This window comes from Miniopterus schreibersii, assembly GCF_964146895.1.
Source record: "Miniopterus schreibersii genome assembly, chromosome: 14".
In the NCBI taxonomy this organism is placed as follows: Eukaryota; Metazoa; Chordata; class Mammalia; order Chiroptera; family Miniopteridae; genus Miniopterus; species Miniopterus schreibersii.
Genome location: NC_138114.1, coordinates 17098577 through 17121517, shown reverse-complemented (window position 1 = coordinate 17121517; position 22941 = coordinate 17098577). Strand labels below are relative to the sequence as shown.

At 39.3% G+C, this 22941-nt stretch overlaps 1 protein-coding gene and 2 pseudogenes across 5 annotated transcripts in view; 1 reads left to right on the top strand and 2 right to left on the bottom strand.

Moving 5' to 3' along the window:
• CFAP70 (cilia and flagella associated protein 70) overlaps nt 1-22941 on the bottom strand; it is an 86179-nt gene that overhangs the window by 4356 nt on the left and 58882 nt on the right. For all 3 annotated transcript variants that reach the window (XM_081158198.1, XM_081158197.1, XM_081158199.1), the window contains exons 18-25: nt 17459-17592; nt 17224-17339; nt 16769-17026; nt 9409-9540; nt 8753-8856; nt 7169-7321; nt 6474-6635; nt 1244-1333 (exon numbers count right to left, since the gene is read on the bottom strand). In XM_081158198.1, the coding sequence (XP_081014324.1) occupies nt 1244-1333; nt 6474-6635; nt 7169-7321; nt 8753-8856; nt 9409-9540; nt 16769-17026; nt 17224-17339; nt 17459-17592 (1149 nt within the window). The remainder of the gene's footprint in view (nt 1-1243; nt 1334-6473; nt 6636-7168; nt 7322-8752; nt 8857-9408; nt 9541-16768; nt 17027-17223; nt 17340-17458; nt 17593-22941) is intronic.
• Nucleotides 3118-4918, bottom strand: LOC308567216 (5'-nucleotidase domain-containing protein 2 pseudogene; annotated as a pseudogene). The gene has a single exon. The product of its transcript is annotated as a 5'-nucleotidase domain-containing protein 2 pseudogene (transcript).
• On the top strand, nt 18299-21690 carry LOC308567215 (elongation factor 1-alpha 1 pseudogene; annotated as a pseudogene). The gene is made up of 2 exons: nt 18299-18373; nt 18534-21690. The product of its transcript is annotated as an elongation factor 1-alpha 1 pseudogene (transcript).

Sequence of the window (22941 nt, the reverse complement as noted above, 5' to 3'; positions counted from 1 at the left end):
ACAGCTGATAGCTCCAATTTTGAAAATGAAATGTATTTTACTGAATACTGGCTTTATTCAAGATGTTTGTATACATTTTTTTGGGACATCCTATATATGATCTAGTAGAGGGACAAAGGAAAATAGTAATAATTCTACCATGAGATTAAAGGACACTCTGAGAAGAAACATTGCTAAAATAAACCTTGAAAGATAAATGGGAGTTTGTTAGCTGTACAATGTGAAGAAAGGCATTCCAGGTAAACGGAGTATTATATACAGATGCATAAAATAGCATGGCATGCTCAGAAAACTCTTCAGTATGTCTGTGTAGCTGGAGAAGAGAGGTAAAGTGGTAAGACTAAAGAGTTTGGCAGCCTGGCCGGGTGTGGCTCAGCGGTTGAACGTCGACCTGGGATCCAGGCGATCCGGGTTCGATTCCCGGTCAGGGCACATGCCCCGGTTGTGGGCTGCAGCTGATCAATGACTCTCTCATCATTGATGTTTCTATCTCTCTCTCTCCCTCTCCTTTCCTCTCTCTGAAATCAATAAAGATATATTAAAAAAAAAAAAGAGTTTGGCAGAGACCAGATCATATCACCAGGTAGTCTAATTTCTTCAAAGATTAGAGGAAAGGAAGGAAGGGTAACTAGAGAGTTTTTAGGGATGGTAGAGCAAAACGTCTCCCAGAAGATGTAGTAGCTCCTCCTGAATATAGAAAGGCTTAATAAATATCAATCAGCTTCTTTAACTTAATTGAGTAGATTCTTCATATTCCATATCACTTTTTTTTCTTATAGATAACACAAAATTATGAACTTCCATACCAAATAATATGAATTTTGTTGTTTTTAATCCTTAACTAAGGATATTTTTTCCACTTAGAGAGAGTGGAAGCTGGGGGGTGGGGGTGGGGCAAGATCAAACCTGTAACCAGATACTTGCCCGTGACCAGGAATCAAACCTGCAACTCCTATGGTGCACAGGCCAATGCTCTAACCACTGAGAAACCCTGGCTAGGACTTAAATTTTTATTATATAGCTTCCTGGTTCAGGTTTTTGTGGGATTTTTAAAGAATGTTTTATTTTTCTACTTCAGATTGACCTTCAGTTTACTAAACAACTTTGAAGAGCAACTTTTCATTAGAGAAAACTGCCCTGATTGCCATTTCACTGTCATCCCAAACTGCCAGGGTGCTTGAAAGACCAAGGAATCAAGGTCAGCTGTATGCACAGGCTTAGTGCCAAGCCCTCATCCTCTTACCCGATAACAGGCAATTCCCAGTCCTAACCAGGTAAGGCATGAAGGTGATCTCTTACAGGCTTGCAGGTAGGTTTTCTTTGCCTTTTCATACTGTAGAAAGAAAGCACCACTAAGCTGTTGTTCTTTTGGAAGCTTCAAACCCTGCATTGCTCTGATAATCACAATGCATCTGCAGTTGCACTCCAGACCAATCTAAGTTCAGTAAGTCCTGAGTTATATGTTTTTCTTTTGTTGTTGTTTTTTGTTTTATCTTTACTATTGAAAGTATTACAAATGTCCCCCTTTTCCCCCCATTGAACCCCTCCCTCCTTGCACCCGCACCTCCAGGCCTTCCCCACACTATTGTCTGTGTTCATGGTTTGCATGTAAGTTATTCTCTCTCCACCCACCACCCACCCCTGCCTTAAAACTTAATTGGGGGTGGGGAAGTTTTAGGTTCACAGCAAAATTGAGAAGCAAGTTCAGAGATTTCCCATATACCTCCTGCCCACACACATGCATAGCCTCCCCAGCTATCAACATCTGCCACCAGAGTGGTACATTTGTTACAACTTATAAACCTACAGTGACAGTTCATTACCCAAAGTCCATAGTTTACCTTAGGGTTCACCCTTGGTGGTGTACATTCTTTAGGTCTGAACAAATGTGTAATGACGTGTATCACTCATTAGAGTATTTTTCCTGCCCTAAAAATTCTCTGTGCTCCACCTATTCGTCACTCCCCTTCCATAACCCCTGGAAACCGCTGATCTCTTTACTGTCTCCATAGTTTTGCCTTTTTTCAGAATGTGATAGTTAGAATCATGCAGTATATATAGACCTCTCAGATCAGCTTTTTTCACTTAGTAGTATACATTTAAGTTTCCTCTGTATTTTTAACATGACTTGATAGCTTATTTCCTTTTAGCGCTGAGTAATTTTCCATTGTCTGGATGTACCACAGATTATCCATTCACCTACTGAAGGGCATCTTTGGTTGTTCCCATGTTTTGGCCATTATGAATAAAGCTACTATAAACACCAATGTGCAGGTTTTTGTATGGATATAAATTCTCAACTCCTTTGGGTAAATATTAAGGAGCACAGTCCCTGCATATTATGGTAATATATTTTTAGTTTTGTAAAAATATCACCAAACTGTCATCCAAAGTGCCTGTACCATTTTATATTCCCACCAGCAATGAATAAGAGTTTCTTTTGCTCTGCATCCTTGTCAGCATTTGATGATGTCAATGTTCTAGATTTTGGCCAGATTTTGGTGTGTAGTGGTATTTCATTGTTGTTTTAATTTGCATTTCCCTGATGACATATGTGGAGCATCTTTCCATATGCTTATTTGCCATTTATATATTTTCTTTTAAAAATATATTTGCATTGATTTTTAGAGAGGAAGGGAGACGGAGAGAGAGAAATATTGACATGTGAGCTAAACATCGATTGACCGGGAATGGAACTGGAAACCCTGCAGGACTCTGGATGATACCCAACCAACTGGGCCACACTGGCCAGGGAGAAATCTATATATTTTTGGGGGGAGGTATCTGTTAAGTTCTTTAACCCATTTTTAAATCAGGTTGTTTTCTTATCATTGATTTTTAAGACTTCTTTGTGTATTTCAGGTAACAGTCCTTTATGTGATATGTCTTCTGCCAATATTTTCTCCCAGCTTGTGATTTGTCTTCTCATTCTCTTCACGTTGTCTTTTGCAGAGCATATGTGTTTCATTTCAGTGAAGTCTAACTTATCTGTTCTTTCTTTCATGGATCATGCCTTTAGTGTTATACCTAAAAAGTCAGCATCATTCCCAATGTCATAATAGATTTTCTTCTATATTATCCTCTAGGAGTTTTATAGTTTTGCATTTTACATTTATTCTATGATTCACTTTGAGTTAATTTTTTTTTCCAGGAAAGAGACCACTGTATTGCCCATCTGGACAGCTGCCCAGAGTGGGTGGGGCAGGAGGAGCTGCGGCTTGTTCTGGACAATAAGTGGATGTGGGCCTTGTCGCTGAGGAAGGTGTTTTCCTGCAGCAGGTGCAGAGCTGGTCCATGCAGAGCAGTGCCAGTTGAAGGTGAAGCCACACCGTAGTTGAGCAGGCAGCTGAAAGAGGCCATGTACAGGTCGGAGAAGCACACGAGGCGCCTTGAGAAGTAGGTGGGGCTGTGAAAGGTATGGAAGATGCTCCCAAACTGAGCGTTGAAGGCCTTGCTGAGACACCTCAGCTCCTTGGTCCAGGCAGCGAGCACCTGCCTGGCTCGGCATCCAGTAGGTCTGCCTGTGCTCCGGCAGCCACGTGAGCGCCCGTCAGCCAGCGCATATACTGCTCCGCGCCCATGATGCGGGTTCCAGCTTGGACATGAGGGCGCCTGGGCGCCTGCCGAGCCGGTCACTGTAGAGGTGGTCTCCAAAGCAGAGCACACGGCCGCGCCACTCTGTCAGACGCAGGAACTCAAGCAGGTTTCCCTGCCGATAGATCTTGCCCTTTTCCAGGCTCCCACTGGAGTGAGCCGTTCTTATCAAGTTTTCTGAAATGCCTGCGTGGGTCGGTGAAGAAGCTGGTTGGTGTCCGCCTGGACGATGACCACATCCAAGAGCTGGCACCAGTCGGGACCCACCATGTGCCGCATCCCCTTGTCCACGAAATGGAAAGGACTGTTGGTAATGAGGAAAAGCTGATTCCCACGGGCCACCAGGCAGCCCAGGGCGGTGTACGTCTCATCCCCTCTCAGGATGTACTTCTCCATGCCCCGCTCGATCCACTGGTACCTGAGGCCCTTCACTTGCACGTCTCGAATGGCATCTGTGACGTTGGTGTAGAGGTGCGCTTGGTCAGACTCCAGGCCATGGCCCAAGAAGTGGTACAGCACACAGGAGATCACTGCCAACTCCGGCAGAGGGAAGATGTCCATGAACTGCTTGATGGGGGCCCCTTGCCGTAGAAGTTGCTCATCTGGTACATGGGATATGCTGGGTTCCTCCATATAGGTGGATCACCTCCTCATCTGGCACAGGCTGCAGGCCCCTCCCTGTAGGCCATTCCCAGTTGCACATAATGGAAGGCATCAGTCTTCATCAGAAGGCGCTTCTGAATGTCATAGTGGAGGCCACGGATAGCCAAGCTGGAATTGTAGTCATGCGTCCCAATACCCGCTGGGTACTTTAGTGATCAATCGGGATGTCACAGGCGGCACTGAAGATCTCTGGGTGCAGTGAGTCTGCGTACTGGGCCAGCATGTAGTCCTAGTGGAAGCCACAGACCTCAGCGTCATGCAGGCTGATCTCACTGTTGGCACAGATGGCCACTGGGTTCAGGAGACTGCAGATCTGGGGGGTAGGAGGTCGTGCACCAGTCTCCACATGTCTTGGTAAGGAGCCCACAGCTGAGCTCGGCGCCACCAGCAGGTGCTAGGGCAATCGCAGAGCACAGAGCCTCAGGGCTGTGGGCACCGGAACTGGGGCGATGCAGCCAGGGCAGGAGGGAGAAGACGAGGCGGCCCGCGGCCTGCAGTGGCCTGGGCACGGCAGCCAGTGCCATGCGACCGACCCAGCCCCACACCTGCCAAGCCTGCTGCACGCGCCCATGGAGCCCACACCCACCGGCTGGTCCACCACCCTCCAACTGCCACTTTAATTTTTGAGGGTATAAGGTCTGTGTCTAGATTCACTTCTTGCATATGGATGGATGTCCGGTTGTTCCACCACCATTCGTTGAAAAGATTTTCTTTGCTCCCATCATGTTGCCTTTGCGCCTTTGTCAAAGACAGGTTGACTGTATTTACGTGGGTCTATTTCCAGGCTCTCAGTTCTGCTCTGTTCACCTATCGATCCGTTTGCCTGTTCTTTCACCAATACCACACTGTGTTGATTATTGTTGTGGTGTATAGTGAATCTTGTAGTAGGGCAGGGGGTCAAGTCTTCCACCTTTGTTCTCTTTCAATGTTGTATTGGCTTTTCCAGGCTTGGATTGTACTTTATGTCTTTTCGGGGAGCTACTGCAAGAAGACTAGTGAGAGGAGACGGATAGATGAAATTAAAGGGCAGACTTTGATGTGGAAGCAGTTCCAAAGACATTTTATAGTCTTCGAGAGTTCTAGGTGACCACAGTGATTATCTGAATTCCACCTAGACTGTATGGATTACCACCTTTCACTTAAAAGTGACATCATGTGGTGAGATGACAGATGCAGAATCTCTGAACTAAGGAATATACTTGATAGAGCTTCATTTTTCTGAGAGTCTATTCCCTTATCATAAAATGTCTTAGAAGCCTTCAATAGTACAGGAGACATTTAGGAAGAAAGAAAAAAGTAGCAGCCCTGAAAGGACCACTTCTTGTCCTGTATCTTCAGTGTGAGTGATGGAACTATAGCTGGGCCTCAGCAAATAGCCTATGAACTCTTTGTCAAGTGACTGTGTAAGTCAGCAGCTCTGTGAAGGTGCAGCTTGCAATGACATCAGAAAGCTTTTTCTTATTTACTTCACTGTAATTTTTCTCTTTCACACTTATGTGCACTTTCCTACTCAAATTCGAAGGCATTTAACTTCTTGTTGCTGTTGTTTTATTTTAAATATAAAGAAAACTAGGTGTTTGGAGGAGGGGATGGAATAAAATCAAAACAAAAGCACAGAATCAAAAGGCCTTTGAGAGAATGTTGATAATTGTTGAAGTGGGATGATGGTCCATGTTAGTTCATTCTACTATTCTGTTTACTGTGTGTGTATCTGAAATTTTCCGTAAGAAAAAGTTTCTTTTAGAAAGCTTTGGGGCATTTCCTAAAATATGGAGAGGAATTGCTAGAGTCAGATCAGAGAGCCCTGTGAAATGGGGTTAGCGTCCACTGAATTAAATATAACCCTTTGTGTTGAGGAGGAAGTTTAGAGAATTAATTTGAAGCCCATGACACTTTCCATTGGTTAAGGCAAGCTAAGAATATTCCCACTACTGCTAATAAAGAAAATTAGCTAAAATAAAATTTATTGAATTCTTAATGACTTTTTAGTATCATACTGGTTAAAACCACAGACTAGTATGAGACTGCCTGTGTTTAAATCCTGTTTCTACTAATTACTGGTTATCTGATGTTGGGCAAGTCCCTTTACCTTTTGATATAAAAGTGCCATTATCATATTACTGTTTTTAGTCCACACGGATGTTAATACTTGACTATAGTCAAGTCCCAGACCATGACCTGATTTACGTGGTGATTCCCCCTCCTCTGCCCCTCACCTCTTTTTCTTCCAGATAGATGTGCCCCAGTCGCAGGAAGATGAAGTGCATCTCAGAAGCATCTACTACGAAACTAACAGTTCTCTCATAGCATGCCTTGGCCTCAGCATGATCTCCACTCAGAAAATAGAGATGGCCCTTCAAACCCCAGACGTTAGGGTTCTGAAAAAGTGAAGAACAAATAGTACATGGGATGAGGTGGTTTTTAAAAGTACATTAATGAGCTTGGTCCAGCATTTAAATTTAGATTAAGCCTGCCTTCTTTTTCTAATAACACTCAATTAGAAAGGGCCATTTGGTTGCACTGGAGGAGATTCTTTGATGTCTGCCCTCTCATTTCTTTCTTGCATTCTTTAAAGCCATTTTTTGTCTTTGAGGTAAATATTAAGAAAACAGTGAAGCATAACAATTATAGTGTTCACAATGAGAAAAATAGAAGTCCAGAAATCTTGAAATAGACAAACTATCTGCTAAAGAGCTGTCCTTATCTTTTTCTCAGCCCTCTGCAAAACTCATGATTGCTTAAGAAAAACAAATGGAAAGAAATAGATAGATGAGTTAACTGACAACTGAAGACACCCCTCCCCACCTCTGGTAACCAGAAATTTACCTGTGATATGGCATCACCACCTTTAAGAAAGCCTGCTCACCCCTTCTCCACACTAAACTCAAGAGGCTCTAGCAAAAGTTATTACCAGGTAGTCCATCTGGGCTGCTTGCTGAAGGCATTCCTCTGCCTTGGCAAAGTCCTTCTTCAGAAGGTGTGTCTGAGCCAGCACCAAGTAATACTCACAGCTGGGGCCTCCTTGAGGGCATAACAGCTCATGGGCAAGCACTCTGTGCACATACTGCAAGGAAAAATCAGATTATACGGAACATGTAAATGGCAGCTTTATGTCAGTTACATAGCTCTTATGGTTAAAGATTCTGTTTCTGATAATAAATAATAAAGAACGTATTATAGAATGAAATTATTATCAACTTCAAAAGGTTAGAGGTGAATTATAAACATTCAGCACATCATGGTTCCATCACCAGCTATTCACTTAGTCACAAATATACTTTTCCAAGTGAATAATGGGCAGTATGACACAATGCTGGTCTTGCTGGTCATCATACTAGATGGGTTTTAACCTGTATTTGTTATGCAGCAGACAAAGACATTTCATTTACATTTACCCATGAGATAATATTTTCAGGCAGTTGTAATTGTAAGGAAACTGAAATTGAGACAAAACCTCCCTTTCTAAAATTCTAGACTCGAGATCTTGGAAACTGTGTCTGTTTCTGACACACTCTCAAACATTTATTATGTTCATTAGTTTTATACTTAGAGCTATTCTTTATTTTTAATACTATATGAGGCCTGCAAATTTAACAAAATCACAGGTACTTGCTAGCAGAGGGGGAAACCCTTCTTTCCCCTCCCTTCCCATCTCAGCCTGTAATATAGAAACTTCCTCTACCACTTATACCTTCTTAGGAAGTACTGGGGGAGGCTCTCCAGCTGTTCCTTCTACCTGTGTTCTAGCTCTTTGACATGGGCAACAAGGAGGCAGAGAGCCTCTTTCTCTATTGGGAAAGTTTAATGTGGCCCACTCCCACCCAGTCCATCATTCTTGTCCTTTCTTGAGCTTGCCCACACTCAAGTGTAGCATGCTCTCTGTAGGATCAGGGCCAACTCTCTTAGCTCCTGAATCTTGTTGTTCTCTCTCCTACTGCTTGTTCATGGATATATTTCTTGTTTCCCATGTGGGAGATAGACCTTGTAGGATGCTCTTCTCTGGGAGGAGGCTGCCATTCTCCAACTGTCCCACCTGTGACAGCACGGGTAAGTCAAAATCTGAAACCGCTCACATCTCCAGCCCAGTTTCACCAATAAAAATTTTAAAATATTTTATCCCCCCATTTAGCACTGTGTATCTGTTTCAGTTGTTTCAGAACCTGAAAGGGAAAAAGGGTATGATGAGGCTGTGAACCCCTAACACTCATATAATATGAGCCCCCATAATAAAGTGACATCAGTCTACATATGACTGAGAGCCTGAATTTGCTCTGCTGATATTCTACAGGGAGCAGACTTGCAGTGAGGTCTTCTGATGCACTCTGTAGAGAGTGGCTCATGCTTGGATGCTCATCCCATTGGATTTACAGTGTGTTCTCAAAAGCATATTTGATTTCTGTGTCACACACCTTTAAGCTTGCAAAAATACCATTATGAATAGAATAGGTAGTTCATTAAAATCTTTCCACTAACTTGCTCTTTTTCAAATACTGACCTGCACAGCATTGACCTTCATCAAAAAGCGTATGGTCTCCATGAAGATGGTCGTAGGAGCTTGGGAAACACCATAAGGGGTAGGATGGAGAACAGTCGATGAATCTTGACATTTTGATGTTTCAGAAAATAAATTAAAAGAATAGATGATTAGATGTAAAGGAAAAAATATACGAAGCTCAGACACACTAATGTAGCAGGGAACGTATTCTAATCTAATATATGAGAGAGATTATAACCTGGGAAGCAATAGGTTGCTCCATACCAATGGTCCCCAAAGAGGAGATCTCAAAGGTTCTTAAGGCTAGTCTACTGGTGGTTCCAAATGCAAGTCACAACCAAATAAAAGGATTTTTAAAAGTATTCAGATTTTCCTGAATGTGAAACACAATCTATAGATATTCTAAAAGTAAAGAATCATTGTTAGAAAATCGTAGATCTGTAGTTGGCTACTTTACTGAACTAAATACAAGTCCTTGTTTATTGAAAGAGTTGGATTTCAGAGCCTAGCCTCATATGAAGGCACTTGGGCAAAATGACAGATAAACTAATCAATTTCAAACAAGTTAAAATTGTCATTTTGGTAATTAGGAGTTTTCATTCTTGTCTAGTTTGTTTATATCCCTCTTGCAATTGGAAATCTTTATTCCTAATTACCTCTTTTTGCTGGTATCTCCTTTGTAAATAGGTTGGATAGTTTTTGGCTGACTGTTGGATCCTGAGGTGGTATAGACAAAAGTGGTTCTTGTGACTGTGACTGCAGTTTGGGGGCTTCTTCAAGAAATCCATCTAGAAGAGATAAGGGAGCTCCTGATCCTAAATAGATTAAATTTTAATAAGAACAAAAAAACCTTTCCTACATTGACTACTAAAAGATTATTACAGAAGATAAAACACAATTTTCAAAGCATAAAAAACATTCCTGAAATACTGCATGAACAGACTTGTTTTCCAGACTTTTTATATTTCTGAGTAATTTAAAGAGTGCAAGCTAAACTGATAGCACATCTTTTGTTGCTATAACTCTAGTTCAACCCTGCTGCTAGCCCAAGACATGATAATGTCAGATATCTATTATAAAAGTTACTTGTTAGATCCAGATTCTCAAAAATCCAGGTGAAAAAATTAACATATTTTTAGATAATATTAAAATCCCTGAAGAACAGGAATTCTAATCATCTTATTTAATCATCAGTGTTGAATAACAACAACAACAACAATAATATAAAACTAGCTGTATTTTATTGTGACTGTATGCCAGGTATTATACTAAGGACTTTAATATAAAATCTCATTTATTTTTCACATGAGATATTTATTATGCTCCTTTAAACCAAGTGAATCACAGATATGTGTGTATATATATATTTTTAAAATATATCTTTATTGATTTCAGAGAGAGGAAAAGAGAGGGAGAGAGAGACACAGAAACATCAATGATGAGAGAGTCACTGATAGGCTGCAGCCCACAACCCGGGCATGTGCCCTGACCGGGAACCGAACCCCGATCGCCTGGATCCTAGGTCGACGCTCAACCGCTGAGCCATGCCCGGCCGGGCAAATCACAGATATATTAAATAATTTGCTGAAGCTCTTAAACATGCCTTGCTGCCTCTCAAACAAACACTGTTTGGTGAATAAATATAAAAAGCAATGACAGGCAGGAAATGAGCAGTGCCAGCGGGCTCTAAATTAGAAGAGGCCACTCAGCTAGAGCAAAACATATGGCTTTGAAAAATAGGTAGAAATTGGATAGAGAGGGAGAAGCATTCAAGACTACGGGCAAGTCACTGGCAAAAGCATAGAAGTAGTGAGCTAACTTACTTTACTTGGTATTGAGGACTGCATAAAGAAAATGAAGGAAAAGGTACATTGGGACTACACTTACTGACATTTGAATGTTAGGATTTTTCTTCTATAGGCAAAAGAAGACTGTTACAATGAAGAGTATTGAGCAGAAAAATTAGATGAAAGTAGTATTTTTATGAAGATTAACAGTGTGATGTAGCAGTAGGAAAAAATGTGGATGGAAACAAAGGCCGTGTTAAGGCTATTATAACAGCATGGACATTTGGTAACAGAAAGATGCAAAAAGCATTTGTTTGTTTCTGTTTTTTTCCATTGGTTTCCAGAGAGTGTGGAAGGGGGAGGGGAGGAGAGGAGGGGAGAGAGAGAGCAAGAGAGAGAGAGAGAGAGAGAGAGAAACATTGATGTGAGAGAGACACATGGATTGGTTGCCTCCCACACAAGCCCCAACCAGGGCCAGGGATCCAGCCTGCAACCGAGGTATATGCCCTTGGCTGGAATCAAACCTGGGACCCTTCAGTCCACGGGCTGACACTCTAAGCACTGAGCCAAACTGGCTAGGGCAAGAAACATTGTGAAAGACAACCAACTGGCTTCGGGAATTAACCTGATATAAGGATGGAGGAAACTCAAGAAAGAAAGGAAGAGGAACGGGGATGAGATACTGAGCTTAATATAAGGATGCCTAATATAAGGATGTAGTGTCAATTTAGAAGATACGGAGTTGAGTTTACTAGTAGAATAATCCAGCTGCTAGTTTCTGGGGAGATGACAGGGTTAAAGATAGATATTTGGAACTGTGAGGTAGGTGGCCTCTTAGAAAGTAAGACTGTATTATTGGGAAATGATTATATCTAATGAGTGTGACAAGAAAGAGAAGCTAACAGAGGAAACCCAAACTGTCAGAGATGTAGGGGGCAATCTGACTTGTATTTTAGGAAGGAGAGTGGTTAAATACTGCAGACTGATCATTGAAGAGTAAGTGATGATCTTAACGGGGGAAAAATTGTTAATCAGCTTTTCCGAGATAATAATTTACATATTATAAAGTGTTCACTTTTAAGTGTATATTTCAATGCATTTTAACAAACATATACACTTAAGTACATAATCACTATCACAATCAATTTACAAAAGATTCTAATAGCCCAAAAAGCTTCCTTGTGTTCTTTGCAGTTAATCCCCAAATCCAAGCCCAAGACAACCACTGATCTGCTTTCTGTCAATATAGATGAGCTTTGCTTTCTCTAGACTTTAATTTAAATGAAACCATACAGTATATACTCTTTTGCATCTAGCTTATTCATGTAGCATAATGTTTTTGAGATTCATCCATGATATTATATATATCAGTAATTTTTTAAATTTTTTATTGCTGAGTGGTTTTTGATTGTGTGGTTATGAGAAATTTTATTAACTATTCACCTATCTATAGGTGATTGGGTTGTTTTCAGTTTGGGGGCCTACTTTAAATAAATCTGTTATGAACATTTGTGTATAAATGTTTGCAAGGACATCTGTTTCCATTTCTCTTGGGTAAATACATAGGAGTGAAATTGAAATTGCTGGCACATGTCTGCCTGGTCGTCTTCTTGGGGCAAGAGTCTGTTCAAGTCCTCTGCCCATTTTAAATTGGACTGTTTATTGTTTGTTGTTCAGTTGTTTAAGTTCTTTATATATTTTGGATATTAATCTTATCAGAGGTGTTCTTTGCAAATATCTTCTCCCATTCGGATGGTTGCTTTTTTGTTTTGTTGATGGTTTCTTTTGCTGGGCCGAAGGCTTTGGGTTTGATATAGTCCCCTTCATTTATTTTTGCTTTTACTTCCCTTGCCTTTGAGGTCAAATTCATAAAATCCTCTCTAAGACCAAGGATTATTGTTGCTTTATAGTATAATTTGAAGTCAGGGAGTCTGATAGCTCCAGTTTTGTTTTGCTTTTTGTCAGAATTGCTTTGGCTATTTGAGGTCTTTTGTGGTTCCACACAAATTTGATAGTTTAGTCCTATGTTTTCTTCTATGTAATTTATTATTTCAGGTCTTATATTTAGGTCTTTGATTCATTTTGAATTAATTTTTATGTATGATGACAAGTTGCAGTCTAGTTTCATTCTTTTGCATGTAGCTTTCCAGTTTTCCCAGCACTATTTATTGAAGAGGCTTTCTTTTCTCTATCACATATTTTTGGCTCCTCTGTCAAAAATTACTTGCCCAAATACATGTGGGGTTTTTTCAGGGCTCTCAATTCTGTTCCATTGATCTGTGTGTCTGTTTTTCTGCAAATACTATGCTGTTTTGATTACTGTTGCTTTACAGTATAATTTGAAGTCAGGGAGTCTGATACCTCCAGTTTTGTTTGCTTTTTGTCAGAATTGCTTTGGCTATTTGAGGTCTTTTGTGGTTCCATACAAATTTGATGATTTTTTTGGTTCTATTTGGTGTGTTTTTTCAATGACATTGGGATTTTTATGAGGGTTGCATTAAATCTGTATATTGCTTGGGGTAATATGGCCATTTTAAATATGTTGATGACCAGCAGATATACAAACAGATGCTCAACTTGTCCTGGCTGGGTGGCTCGGTTGGTTGGAGTGTCATCCCAGGCACCAAAGGTTGCAGGTTCGATTTGCGGTCAGGGCACATACCTAGGTTGTGGGTTGAAATCCCGGGTCTCGGTGAATATGGGAGACACGGATCGATGTTTCTCTCTCACATCGTTGTTTCTCTTTCTCTCCGAGCACTTTCTTTAATCCTCATCAAGTATAAAAAATCTCTCTAAAAATCAATTTAAAAACACCAGAAAACATACTTGGGTGAGGATTAAAAAAAAAAGATGCTCAACTTCACTAGCTATTAGGAAAATGCAAATCAAAACTACAATGAGATACTGTCTTGCACTTGTTAGAATGTCTATTATCAACAAGACAGGTAGTGACAAGTGTGGGAGAGGCTGTGGAGAAGGACCCTCATTCACTGCTGTTGGGAATGTAAACTAGTAGAGCCACCATGGAAAACAGTATGGAGGCTCCTCAAAAAATTAAGAATAGAGTTACCATATGACCCAGCAGCTCCTCTTCTGGGTATCTACCCCCCAAAATTAAAACATTTATTCATAAAGATATATGTATCCCTGCAACATTCATGGTGGCCAAGACATGGAAACAATGAAGTGTCCTTTATAGATGATTAGCTAAATAAGTTGTGGTACATATATGCAATGGAATACTACTCAGCCTTAAAAAAAAGATGAAATACTACCATTTGCAACAACATGGATGCATCTTGAAAATATCATGCTAAGCAAAATAAGTCAGATGAAAAACATCAAGAGCCATATCATTTCACTCATGTGGGCTATAAAACTGAAAACAACAAATGAACAAACAAGACAAACAAACAATAACTTGTAGACACAGACAACAGTATGGTGGTTATCAGAGGGAAAGGGTGGGAGAGGGGTAGTAAAGGGGGTCAAATATATGTGTGGGGGGGATCCTCTGTCTGAAACAGGTTAGTAGCTCATTGTTTGGGATGTAATCTGTGCACTCAAAATTGAGGTGCCGTTGGTGAGAAGGAATCTTTTGCCAAACCCCACAGATAGTGCTCCTGTCAAAGAAAAAAGAATCCTCCTGAACCACATATTCTTCCATTTCTTACAGAAAATTCAGCTTCATTAAAATCTATGGGACCACCACCGTGTATGCAGTCCAACACTGCACAGAACATGGTTATGCAGCACGTGACTGTATAACATATCATTGAAGATAATAAAAAGACATGAGTAGTATAAGGATTCAGAGAAAAAAGGTAACAGCGCCATTCCTGGCAGATGATAATCAAATTTGAGAAAAAAATAGAATTAATAACCTATTAGAATCAATGAGTCAAACAAGATTGTCATATGCAAGTTAAATCTAAAAAACAATAGTATATAGTAAAATCTAAAATGCATAAAACCAATAGCTTACACTAAAAAATACCAGCACTGACCAACTAGGAAATATAATTAAAATAAGATCCTATTATGATAGCAATGGAATCTATAAAATATCTGAATTTATTAAACAGGACCTCATTAGGGAAAATGTTAAAACTTTAATAAAGTACACAGAGCCTGGATGGATGTGGCTCAGCGGTGAGCGTCGACCTAGGATCCAGGCAATCGGGGTTCGATTCCTGGTCAGGGCACATGCCCAGTTGCGGGCTCGATCAATGACTCTCTCATCATTGATGTTTCTATCTCTCTCCCTCTCCTTTCCTCTCTCTGAAATCAATAAAGATATATTTTAAAAAAACTAAAAATAAAAATAAAGTACACAGAATATGATCTGAGTAAATGGAAAGATCTTAACATACTTGGATGGAATAGTTTAAATAACATATACATGTTAGTTATCCCTAAATTAATCTATAAATTCCATATAGTCTAAATAAAAATTTCAAATGAATTTTTTATGTACCTGATAAATTCACTATAAAATCCATATAGATAAATACCGGTCCATGAATAGGTAAGTCAGGTATAAAAAAGGCAAGTAAATTAGAGAACCTTATACACCAGATATTAAGGCATACTACAACAGCACAACAATAAAAAGAGTGATATTGTTTTAAGATCAGACAAAAAAGACAGAATAGAGAGCTCAAAGACATATATACCTTAAATCTAAGCAGAAAATAATTGTTTAATGGTTTTGGCAAAACTAGGTCCCTATATGGAGAAAAATAAAATTGGATGCCCAACTAGCATCACATTCGAAGATGGAATCGTGATAAAGATCTAAATATAAAATTAACATGATAAACTTAATTGAAGAAAATAAGACTTGAGGCAGGAAGAACTATTAAAACAAAACTTCAAAAGCACAAAATTACAAAGGATAAAGGAAGTTGAACAATACAATCAACTAATTAAACCCAATTGATATCTAGAGAACACTCCACTCAACAGCAAAATACACATTTTTTTCAAGTGTTTATGGAACATTTATCAAGGTAAATCATATTCTGGACCATAAAACAAGTCAAAATAAATTTAAAAGGATTCAAATCATACAAAGTACGTTTTCTAATGACAAATTAGAACTAGAAAAAGAAAAATATATGAAAAAATTCCCAACTATTTAGAAAATAAAAAACATTTTAAGTAACCCATGATCCCAGCCATTCAACTCCTAAGTATTTATCCAAAAGAAATGAAATATATGTCCATACAAAGACTTGTAGATGAATATCCATAGCAGCTTTATTTTAATGGCCCCAAACTGGAAACAACCCAAACATCTATGAATGGGTGAATATATAAACATATTGTGGTATATTCATATAATGGAATACTATTTAGCAATATAAAGGGATTAACTCCTAGTATAGACAAAAGCATGTTTGAATCTAAAAATAATTATATTTAAGTGAAAAAAGACGAAAAGAGAACATACTGTGCAATTCTATTTAATTCTAGAAATTCTCAAAAATTCTAAATTTTTCTAGAATTCTGAAATTCTAGCAAACTCATCTATGGTGACAGAAGGTAATTGGTGGTTGGCAACAAGGGCAAGAGAAAAAAGAATACAAATGGGTACAAGGAAAGTTTTGGGGATTTTGGATATGTTCATTATCTTGATTGTGATGATATTTTAATGGATATGTTTATATGTCAAAATTTATCAAAATGTACATTTAAATATATGCAGTCTCTGAAATGTCATTTATACCTCAGGCAAACTGTTGAAAATATATGCATACAAAATAACAATATGCAATAACATAAATAAAATAACATATGCAAGAAACATAAATGAAAACACACATATTCAACACAGCAGAATGACTGATTTCCTAAAGCAGAGAAAAGGAGAATGGCAATAAAGAACAGAAAAAGGAGAATGTACAAATAAACGAGTTTAAGAATCACAAGAGAAGGACCTTCCATGTATTTACTCTGCTAGAATAATACTCCTTTTAGGGGAGAATAGAGAGTTAATTAAAAACAAATACACTGAATAGCAGCAGTAAGAGCTTCAGACTCTCAAGCCTATGAATGAGGAAATATTTGGAGGCTTCTTCCCTGGTACCCCCGGCACAACTCAAAACCCCACCTATGTATCCACTTTACAGATATTTACTCAGTGCCCACTATGTGCCTGGCTCTATTCACAAGGCCAGTAATTTTTTTCCAACAGCCACTAATCATCTCCACTCCTTGGACCTACCTGCTGGGGCTTCCACCTTGGTCGCTATTGTAGAAGAACCACTAGCGATTCTCCAGGGGCTTAAACTGGACTCTACTTTCCCTCCCTCTTCATTGTACTCTACGGTGCCAGTGCTCTTCTGCTTCACTACTCGGGGCTCACCGCACTCTATGGTGCCAGTGCTCTTCTGCCTCGTTACTTGTGCCTGAAGCTGTTTGAAGCCCTCATGAAATGCCATTTCCATTCGAATATCATTGTTTTGAATTTCATAGTATAAACCTGAAGAAAGAAAGATGCTGAAATAAATGAGACTAATTTGCTACCATCATCTACTAAACAATTGTAATATTTCACTTACATTTCCCACATTTTTACCGAAGTTTAAGAACTATGTGAAGAGCCATTAAAGGGTGGGAAGACAGAGAGAATCTTATAATGGAATAAAAACACATTCAGATCACAGGAAAATATCATACCAAGTAAAGTCCAGGCTACAACATTGGTTGGTTCCAAGCAAGTAGCATCCTCAAAGAAAATTTCCGCCTGCTCATAGTTCTCCATCAGGACAGCCAGGACACCACAGAGCAACAAGCTGAGTAGAGACCACCAACTTGATTAACAACAGGGTCCCATGCCATAGTCATGGAATCAAGACAACTTCATATAGAAGCTTATCTGCTCCTACTCATTCCACATCTCCCTTCACTGTACCTGTGGATGTGGTTCTGGTTGAGGGAAAGGGCTCTCCGAAAACACTCCTGTGCTTTGATGTTGTCCTCAGTTAGGAGGCAGAAGGCACCATAGTCCAGCCAGTGTTCCAGGTTCTGGGGCTCACGAACCAGCCTCTACCACATGAAGTATCAGGAGGGCCAAGGTTATTGTGACACTATGTCATATTTTTTCATGCACATAACATCACACAGAAGCATTCCATAAATACTATGAGCTCTATGAAAGCAGAAACTATGACTTCTTTTTTGCTTACCATGGAATTCTGAATGCCTAGTACACTCAATGTTCTGGCTTATAGTAAAGTCAATAAATATTTACTGAAATAAATATAAAAATTGATTGCTTTCTAGTGTTAGTGTCTGGTCACTACAAGCTCATCCAATTACTTGGGAACCTAAAGATCAATTTTATGGTTCATTCTAAAGATTCATACATAAGCATCTCTGTCATAGTCTTGAGATGGCAAATAGTTTATCTACAAATTTGTTGGGTTTTTTGTTTGTTTGTTTTTAAACATATCTTTATTGATTTCAGAGAGGAAGGGAAAGGGAGTGAGAGAGATAGAAACAATGATGAGAGAGTCATTGATCCGCTGCCCTGCATGCACCCAACTGGGGATTGAGCCCACAACCCAGCATGTGCCCTGACCAGGAATAGAACCTTAATCTCCTGGATCCTAGGTCGATACTCAACCGCTGAGCCACACCTGGTGAGGCTACAAATTTGTTTTAAAAAAGTACCTTATAATAAGTGAAAACTATAAAATATTGCTGAAAGAAGTTAAAGCAGACATAAATAAATGGAAACACATCCATGATCATGGATTGGAAGAGTACTAAGATGTCAATACTTCCCAAATCAATTTACAGATGCAATCTCTGTAAAAATCCCAAGGTGTTTTTTGCAGAAATAGAAAAACCCATCCTAAAATTCATATGGAATGTCAAGGAAACTGAATAGCCAAAGCAATCTTTAAAAAGAAAAACAAAACTGGATGACTCATACTTCCTGATCTCAAAACTTACAAAGCTACAGCTTTTTTTTTCCACAACAGGTTTGCTGTCAGAACACAGGTGCTGTGAAAACCACCACTAAATCCAAGCCAAAATCCAAGCCAAAATGGGAAAAGCCTCATATCAACATCATTGTCATTGGACACGTAGATTCCAGCAAGTCTACCACTATTGGCCATCTGATCTACAAATGTGGGGGATCAACAAAAGAACCATCAAAAAATTTGATAAGGAGTCTGCTGAGATGGATAAATTGAAAGCTGAACGTGCGTGTGGTATGTGACCATCATTGATTCCCCAGGACATAGAGACTTTATCAAAAACATGATCATAGGCACATCTCAGGCTGACTGTGCTGTCCTGATTGTTGCTGCTGGTGTTTGTGAATTTGAAGCAGGTATCTCCAAGAATGGCAGACCTGTGAGCATGCCCTTCTGGCTTACAAACTGAGTGTGAAACAACCGATTGTTGTTGTTAACAAAATGGATTCCATCAAGCCACCTTACAGCCAGAAAAGATACAATAAAATTGTTAAAGAAGTCAGCACCTACGTTAAGAAACTAGGCTACAATCCTGACATCATAACATTTGTGCCAGTTTCTGGTTGGAACAGTGACAACATGCTGGAGGCGAAGTGCTAACATGCCTTGGTTCAAGGGAAAGTCACCTGTAAAGATGGCGATGCCAGTGGAGCCATGCTGCTTGAAGCTCTGGATTGCACCCTGCCACCAACTCATCCAACTGACAAGCCTCTGAGTCTACCCCTCCAGGACATCTACAAAATTAGTGCATTGGTACTGTCCCTGTGAGCTGAATACAGACTGGTGGTATCAAACCCTGCATAGTGGTTACCTTTACTCCAGTCAACATTACAACTAAAGTAAAGTCTATTGAAATGCACCATGAAGCTCTGAGTGAAGCTCTTCCTGGGGACAATGTGGGCTTCAATGTCATAGCAATGCAGCTGGTGACAGTAAAAATGAGCCACCAATGGAAGCAGCTGGTTTCACAGCTCAGGTGATTATCCTGAACCACCCAGGCCAAATCAGGGCTGGCTATGCACCTGTGCTGGACTGTCACACAGCTCACAGTGCTCACAGATTTGCAGAGCTGAAGGGGAAGGCTGGTCGTCGTTCTGGAGAAAAGCTGGAAGATGGCCCAAAGTTTATGAAATCTGGTGATGCTGCCATCATTGATATGGTTCCTGGCAAGCCCATGTGTGTCTCTGACTACCCTCCTTTGGGCTGTTTTGCTGTTGGTGACATGAGACAGACAGTTGCTGTAGTGTCATCAAAGCAGTGGACAAGAAAACAGTTGGAACTAGCAAAGTCACCAAGTCTGCCCAGAAAGCTCAGAAGACTAAATGAATATTATCCCCAATACCTGCCCCCCCCAGTCTTAATCAGTGGTAGAAGAATGATCTCAGAACTGTTTGTCTCAATTTGCCACTTAAGTTTAATAGTAAGAGTGGCTAATGACTACAGTGCATCATAAAATGAATGAAAGAAGAATGTTTTAGGGACTATTGGGGGTTGGGTGTGTGTGTGTGTGTGTGTGTGTGTGTGTGTGTGTGAGAGAGAGAGAGAGAGAGAGAGAGAGAGAGAGGAAGAGAGAGAGGCAGTTTTTAAGTTATTAAGTTTTTAAAATCAGTACTTTTTAATGGAAACAACTTGACCAAAAATCTGTCACAGAATTTTGAGACACATTAAAACAAAGTTTAATGAGGAAAAAAAACATACAAAGATACAGTAATCAGTGTGGTGCTTGTATAAAGACACACAATTAGACCAATGGAATAGGACAGAGAGCCCAGAGATAAACCCTTGCATATATGGTCAAACTATTTTTGACAAAGGTGCCAAGACCACTCAATAGGGAAAGAACAGTCTTTTCAACAAATGATGCTAGAAAACTGGATATCTACATACAAAAGAATGAAGTTGTACCCTTACCCGATACAATCTACAAAAAATAGAATTCAAAATGGATCAAAGACCTAAACATAAGACCTAAAACTATAAAACTCTGAGAAGAAAACTCAGGACAGTAGCTTCATGACATTGGACTTGGCAATGATCTCTTGACTATGATACCAAAGGCACAGGCGATGAAAGAAAAAATAGACAAACTGGACTTTATAAAAATTAAAAACTTTTGTACATCAAAAGAAACTATCGACAGAGTAAAAACATAACTCACAGTGGTTTGGGGAGAAATGGGGAAAATGTGTGCATATTATATATCTGTTAAGGGGTTAATATTCAGAATACTGTATATAGAGAATTCCTAAAACTTAACAAGATAATATTAAACAACCTGACTCAATGGGCAGATGACTTGAATGGATATTTTCCCAAAGATCTACAAATGGCCAAAAAACATAGGAAGAGATGCTTAACGTCTCTAATCATCAAGGAATCAAAGCACAATGAAATAACACGTCTCACCGATTAGGATAGCCACTATCAACAAAACAGAAAATAACAATTGCTGATGATGAGGTGAAAAAATTAGCATTCTTGTACAATGTGGGAATGTAAATGGTGCAGCCACTTTGGAAAACAATAAGGTGGTTCCTTGGAAAATTAAAAATAGAATGGCCATATGATACAGCAATCCCACTTCTGTGTATATACCCATGAGAACTGAAAGCACAGTTTCAAAGAGATATTTGTGTATCCATGGTCATAGCATAAAAGCTAAAAGGTACAAGCAACCCAAGCGCACACTGACAGATGAATGGATAAGCGAAATGTGGCATATACATACCATAGAACATTATTCAGCCCTAAAAAGGAAGGAAATTCTGACATATACTTCAACATGGATGAACCCTTACGGACATATGCTGAATAAAATAAGCCACTCGCCATGGGACATAATTTATTTATGTAGACTGATGTTTTGAACTTGTTGTAGTCTAAATTTTCCTCTGTCAATTAATTTAAAAATATTTCCTCTTGAAAAAATTATAAATGTGAAAAGATATTCAAAGTCACTAGTTATTAGAGAAATGCAAAATGAAACCACAATTTGATATCACTTCAACCCATGAAAATGACTATAACTTTTTTAAACAATGAACAATAACAAGCATTAGAGAGAATACAGAGAAAATGAAACCCTCACCCATTGCTGGTGGGAAGGTAAAATATTAGTACAGGCCTTTGGAAAACAGTTAGGCAGTTCCTCAAAAAGTTAAGCACAGAGTTACCATATGACCTAGCAATTCCACTCCTTAGCATACACTCAAGAGAACTGAAAACATATATTCATACAAAAACTTACATACTTTATACATGAATGTTCACAGCAGCATTATTCATAATAGCCAAAAAGTGGAAACAGTCAAATGCCCATCAATAATGAGTGAAAAAAGAAAATGTGTTCTATCTTTACAGTGGAATGGTATTTAGCCATAAAAAGTAATAAAATATTAATACATGCTACAACGTAAGTGACCGTCAAAATATGATGCTAAGTGAAAGAAGGCAGTCACAAAAGACCTCCTATTACATGATTCCATTTATATAAACTGTCTATAATAGGCAAATCTATATAAAGAGTAAATCAGTGGCTGCCTCAGGCTGAGAGTGAAGTAGAATGAGGAGTGACTATTAATGGGCACAGGGTTTCTTTTTGGGGTGACACAAATTCTCTAAAATTAAATTGTGATATTGCTGTGAACCTAAAACTTCTTTTAAAAAGTCTATAAAAGCACAGCATAGGGAATATAGTCAATAATAATTGTGATAACTATGTATGGTCCCCGGTGGGTACTGGAAATATCAGAGGAAATACTTTTTAAAGTATGACTGTCTAATCACTATGCTGTACATGTGAGACCCATGCAAAAATACTGAAAGTAAACTGTAATTGAAAAATTAAAAAGCAAACACATTTAAAAAAATAAAAATAATGAAAATTACATATTAAAAATTAGATTGTAGTGATGTTACAAGACTATAAATACAGTCTAGTAAATACGACTATACACTGAAAATTTTTTTATTGATTTTAGAAAAAGGGAGAGAGAGATAACACAACGATGTGAGAGAGAAACATCAATCGGCTGCATCACGTAGGCACCCCAACCAGGGATTGAACCAGCAACCTTAGTAGGTGCCCTGACCAGGAATTGAACCCTCCATCTTTTGGTGCACGGGAAGACGCTCCAATCAACTGAACCACATCAGCCAGGGCATGACTGTGCACTTTTATTTTATTTTTTAAATTTATCTTTAATGTTGAAAGTATTACAGATATCCTCCTTTTTTCCCCCCATTGATCCCTCCACCCCACAACTACCCCTCCCTGTCCAAGCTTTCATCACACTATTGTCTGTGTCCATGTATATATGCATTTAAGTTCTTTGATTACTCTCTCCCCACCCACTCCCCCACCCCCGCCTTCCCACCGAAATTCATCGGTCTCTTCCATGCTTCTGTT